The 5,136-nt window shown below is 54.0% G+C and overlaps 1 protein-coding gene across 1 annotated transcript; it reads left to right on the plus strand.

Annotated features, from left to right (window-relative positions):
* The first annotated feature begins 235 nt into the window (after nucleotides 1-235).
* On the plus strand, nucleotides 236-4,831 carry LOC117718475 (gasdermin-D-like). Its single transcript, XM_034516056.2, has 11 exons — nucleotides 236-417; nucleotides 1,281-1,504; nucleotides 1,724-1,916; nucleotides 2,426-2,594; nucleotides 2,853-2,955; nucleotides 3,174-3,224; nucleotides 3,521-3,610; nucleotides 3,737-3,909; nucleotides 3,984-4,128; nucleotides 4,228-4,301; nucleotides 4,425-4,831. Exons 2-11 carry the CDS (start codon nucleotides 1,285-1,287, stop codon nucleotides 4,665-4,667), a joined length of 1,461 nt encoding a protein of 486 aa, XP_034371947.1. The 5' UTR covers nucleotides 236-417; nucleotides 1,281-1,284; the 3' UTR covers nucleotides 4,668-4,831.
* The last annotated feature ends 305 nt before the right edge of the window (nucleotides 4,832-5,136 follow it).

Genomic DNA, 5,136 nt, shown 5'->3' on the forward strand with positions numbered 1-5,136 from the left:
GTATACCTCTAGAGAAGTCCATTCAGATCTTTTACTATGGCCCAGCTGTTTAAGAAAAAAAATAGCGCTTTGACATTGTAGGAAGCAGGACCAAGAGAAACCGAAGCTCCCTGATACTAGGATTGCAGGGGCTTCCTGAAGCCCAGGCAGGCTCCCGGGTCCCATAAGGAGGAGGCTGCTAGGGCAGGCTGCCCTCTGCTGTTCCGGGAGGGAGGGCTCCTTGAACGCGCCCCGCCACTACGTCGGGCTGCTGCAGCTTCACAGTTTCACTTTTGTGTCCTGACGCCTTGAAGGCTGCTCTTGCTGGTGGCTCCCTTTGCTCCTAGGCTGAACAGATAAGAGACCCCTCCCCGGCACCCCAGCACGTCCTTGCTTCACTTGGTGAGCCCAAATACCTCGGCAGGGGTGAAGATCAAGGTGAGCCACCCCACTACTCAGCCCCTCCCAGAGCCCAGCCCCCCTATCTGATGTGGTCTCTACTCTGTGGTCTGGATGCCTGCTTGTTAAGTTGGGGATTCAGCCTTCCAGAAGCCACATACCAGAAAGCTTGAAGAGACCCAAGCAGCAGGGACTTAGCCTCTATGGAGGCCACCGACTAGCCATACAGTGGGACCAGCCTGGTTTGGGGGAGGGGGTGCAAAAGGAGGGGTGGGATGGAATAGGGGACTCTCTAGGCTTCTGGCCAGAATGCTGATTCCCTGGCCCACAAGTCCCTCCCTGATCCCAAAGGGCCTTCTTGCCTCCCTCTCCACCATTAGTCCAGAGACCTGGTGTCCTAGGGGTGTAACTGTTGCTCCACAATGCACAGGATGTCTGCCTCAAGCCTGTTTTGGCCTCTGACCCAGGAAGGTTCAAGAGGTCAGGTATCTCAGCTGTATATTAGAGCCCTGGAGGAAACCACAGAACCCTGGCTTTGCTGTGAGCTCCTGTGCCAAGTCCCTTAGAAGTGGGGGCTCCTGTTCTTTCCCCACCATTGGCCTTTAGCCAGGAAGTGCAACAGGGTATCTTAGACTTCAGCAGGTAACCAAGGGTGACACACAGTACTTAACGGTGTGGATAGTGCAGGACCTGCTGCTACAGGTTACCTCCTGTTCCTTGTCAGGCAAGAGGCAAAGACCCCAGGGAGAGACAGATAAGTGAGCCACAGAGTGAACACTGTCCTCTGTGTTGTGTTGGTCAAGCAGGATGTGCCAGGACTAACAAGGCAAGGCTACTCTGAAGGGGTGGGGTTCCTGAGTACTGGAGGCAACTAAGTATGGACCTCTGCCCTCCGCCCCCAGGATCATGACATCAGCCTTTGAGAAAGTGGTCAAGAGTGTGATCCAGGAGGTGGGTGGCAGCAGAGGAGATCTCATCCCAGTGGACTGCCTTGGGAATTCGACCAGCTTCAGGCCCTACAGCCTCCTGAGCAGGAGAATTTCAAGCTCATGGTTTTGGAAACGACATTATACATGTGTCAACCTGTCAATCAAGGACATCCTGGAACCCAGTGCTCCAGAACCAGGTATCTCTTTACCCTCTCCCCTCCTCCCCATCCTGAGCCCCCAGATTGTACAGAAGAAGGGAGTGGGCAAAGCCCAGCCTGCCATCTTCCTGGGCACGTTCAGCTCTACTCCTCTGGCCCTATTTCCAGAGTGGGGAGTTCTTTAAAGGCCCCATTGCTGCAGAGGAAAGACAAGGCAGTGGCTACTGGAATAGGACTGTGGAACTGGTCTTGTTTTAGAACCGGAGTGTACTGACCACTTCCAAGTCTCTGATGTCGTCGATGGGAACATTCAGGGCAGTGTGGCATTGTCAGACATGGGAGAAGGGAGAATTTCTGGTGCGGCTGCAGTGTCTGGCAGTTCCAGTGCCTCCATGAGTGTGTGTATACTGCGTGTGAATCCGAACATCTGGGCGATCATGCAGCGTGAAAGGTGAGCCCTGGAAGGGATGACAGCTTTCTTACCTTGAGCAGCTATGCTTCTTGGGAAGGTTGCTGGGTTCTGGGCATCAGAAGGCTTCTGGGGCAATGTATCTCAGCTGCAAACAAGGGAAGCCCAAGAGGAAGGGAGCAGTATAAACAATGTCAGGTGGGAGGGATGTTAACCTTGGTTGCCAGGACTGTATCCTGAAGATTAGGATATCAAGGAAGGGCCCAAGTTCCTTGGAATCAGGCTGAGCTTCTGGTTGCTATGGAAAAGGGTGATGTGGACTTGGAGCATTTATGTGTCATACATAATAGAGTCCCTCCACAGGGACACGTGTCCACTTCTCCATGTTTGAACTTAACAAGCACCTAGACACTGTGGGGAACACCCTGGAAGGGTTCCCAAGCCTGGTATCCAGACTCCTGGATTCCCTAGCCTTTCCATCTCACCTGTCAGCAGGATGGTAGGGAGGGAGGCTAGTCCATGGTGGGCAAGTCCTGGCAATCTTTCTGTAGGCACCTGCAGCAGCCTGAGAATAAAATCCTGCAACAGCTTCGGAGCCGTGGGGATGACGTGTTTGTCATCACCGAGGTGCTGCAGACAGAGGAGGAGGTGCAGATCACCCAGACCCACAGCCAGGAGGGCTCAGGCAAGTTTACACTGCCTGGAGCCTCATGCTTACAGGTATGTTATGCTAACCCTAACACAAGCCGAGTCCTACTTGGGCACACAGCAATGGCAGGAATCTTAGGAACCAGGGGCAACATCCCAGGCAGTGATGGAAGACTCTTCTAAGACCCCTCCAGAAGCAAGCCATAGCCCCACTTGCCCAGTTAGCTGGAACTACTAAACGCTGGATCAGCCATTACCAATGACAAGCCTGTCACCAACACTAGACTCAGCTATTCACTCTACACCCCTGAGCCCATCTCCATCCTTCAGGGTGAAGGCAAGGGCCACCAAATCCGGAAGAAGATGGTGACCATTCCTGCAGGTAGCATCCTTGCATTCCGAGTGGCCAAACTGCTCATTGGCTCTACATGGGGTGAGTGGCAAGGGACTGTCTCTAGAGTCCAGACTCTGTGGCAGAGAAGCGCTTCCGCTAGCCAGGGGATGCTGTGGGTATCTGACTGATGATCTCCAAGGCAGGATGGTAAAGTGTGCCAGGAACTGAGATGTGGGTCATAGGGGCAGGGTTTCATGAGGTCCCAGGAGCCCTGGGGATAAGGGATTGATGACCTGCTTGTTTCTGCCTGCTGACAGATATCCTTTTCGTCTCGGATAAGAAACAGAGAACCTTTGAGACCTACTCAGGTAAGGCCCCAGACCCTCTGGCCCTGCATACCCCTTAGCTTTGAGGTGTGCTGTGCTCAGGGCATGAGGTGGGCACATGCCACCCATACACATGTATACACAATGAATGAGGCTCAACTCAGGTGATGTTGCTGGGCCAGCTTAGCTTTCCATCTGCCCTGGGCTGTCATTAGAAGGAGGGATGGATCTGGGAGGGTTCATGGAACAATCTCAGCCCTCTTTGACATGAAACAATGGTCCCTGGGTCACTGCACAAAACAGCTCTTTCCCTTCTGCCATCCTGATTTGTTGCCTAGGCCACAGAAGAGGAGTGGACCAGAGGCACCATAGCTTTAAACTGCTTGCTGCACTGCAGTCCATCAGTGGGCATTTCCAATTCATGTCAGGTCAGTAACCCCTTGACCCGTCTGGAACTCCTCGGCTCCTGCATCTGCTCCCTGGACCTACCCCTCCTAACTAATGTTCCCCAAGACCTCATGGGGATCAGATGGTACTACCCTCTGTCCCTCCAGATGGAAACCATGAGGAAGAAGTAAACAGGGAAGACTTCCAAGGCCTGTATGCAGAGGTGAAGGCTGGCTCCTCAGAACTGGCGAGCTTGGAAATGGTGTTGAGACAACAGCTTCTAGTGGACATTGGGAGGATTTTACAGGACCAGCCCAGCCTGGAAGCCTTAGAGACCTCAGTGAGTGAGAGTGTTGGAGGTGGACAGGGTCTGGCCAAACCTGCTCAGTCTCACTTACTCCATCCCTACCTCAGCTAGAGCAGGGCCTGTGGAGTGGCGGGCAGGTGGAGCCTCTGGACGGCCCAGCAGGCTGCATCCTTCAGTGTCTGGTGTTTGATTCTGGAGAGCTGGTGCTGCAACTCGCGGCCCCTATCTTCTACCTGTTGGGAGCACTGAATGGTGAGCAGCCCAAGGAGGCCTTAGTAGGGGACAGAAAGGGAGGGCTAGGTTCTATATTGGGCATTCTGGAACCCTCTCTCAGCCCAGATCTCTCCCCAGTGCTGAGTGAAACTCAGCGGCAGCTGCTGGCTAAGGCTATGGAGACGACTGTACTGTCAAAGCAGCTGGAGTTGGTGAGAGGCCTTGGGGGTGCAACTGGGCCCTGGGGACATGGAGGTTGACCTGGGAAGGGGCTGCTTCCCTCAGGCTCAAACTACAGGCAGCATCTATAACCTCTTACCATCCTCTGTTGGTAGGTGGAGCACGTCTTGGAACAGAGCACCCCGTGGGAGGAGCAGTGCTCTGTGTCCCTGCCCTCCAGGCTCCTTGGGGACAGCTGGCATGAGGAGGCTCCCACTTGGGTCTTGCTAGAAGAATGTGGCCTAAGGCTGCAGGTGGAACCCCCCCAGGTGCACTGGAAACCGACCTCTCAGGGCCCCACCTGTGCCCTCTACGCCTCCCTGGCCCTATTGTCAAGTCTAGGCCAGGAACCTCATTAGCCTGCAGGCCTCCCTTCCAGCAACATCTCCATGTCCTAACCTCCAGCCAGGGCACCATCTTGCCAAGCCCAGCCTCTAGAAAAGCCAAGTACCCAACTCAGTCACAGGGTTGGAATGCAATGAGACCCAGGAGTTGGGAAAACTCAATAAATGTACAAACAAAAGCATAGTGCTGCATTTTTGAGGGATGCTGGATCATCAGTAGGATGGGGAAGGGTGGGGTTTGCACACACAGAATCAAGATGGATACGATGGCTATCACCTCACTCCTGTGACCTACAAAGGCAGATTCTGTGGATCAACAAGTCTCATGACAAGGGGGAGTTCCTGGGCTCTGTGTCTAGGGAGAAGATGTTTCTAACTGACGTGGCCAAGGGGTTATGAGCACCCCTGGGAGCTTGCACAGCAGGAGAAGTGTTTCACTGATGTCACAGGTAGAGGTCAGGGAAGATAAACATCCAGGCTAAAT

The sequence above is a fragment of the Arvicanthis niloticus genome, chromosome 13 (assembly GCF_011762505.2).
Source record: "Arvicanthis niloticus isolate mArvNil1 chromosome 13, mArvNil1.pat.X, whole genome shotgun sequence".
NCBI lineage: Eukaryota > Metazoa > Chordata > Mammalia > Rodentia > Muridae > Arvicanthis > Arvicanthis niloticus.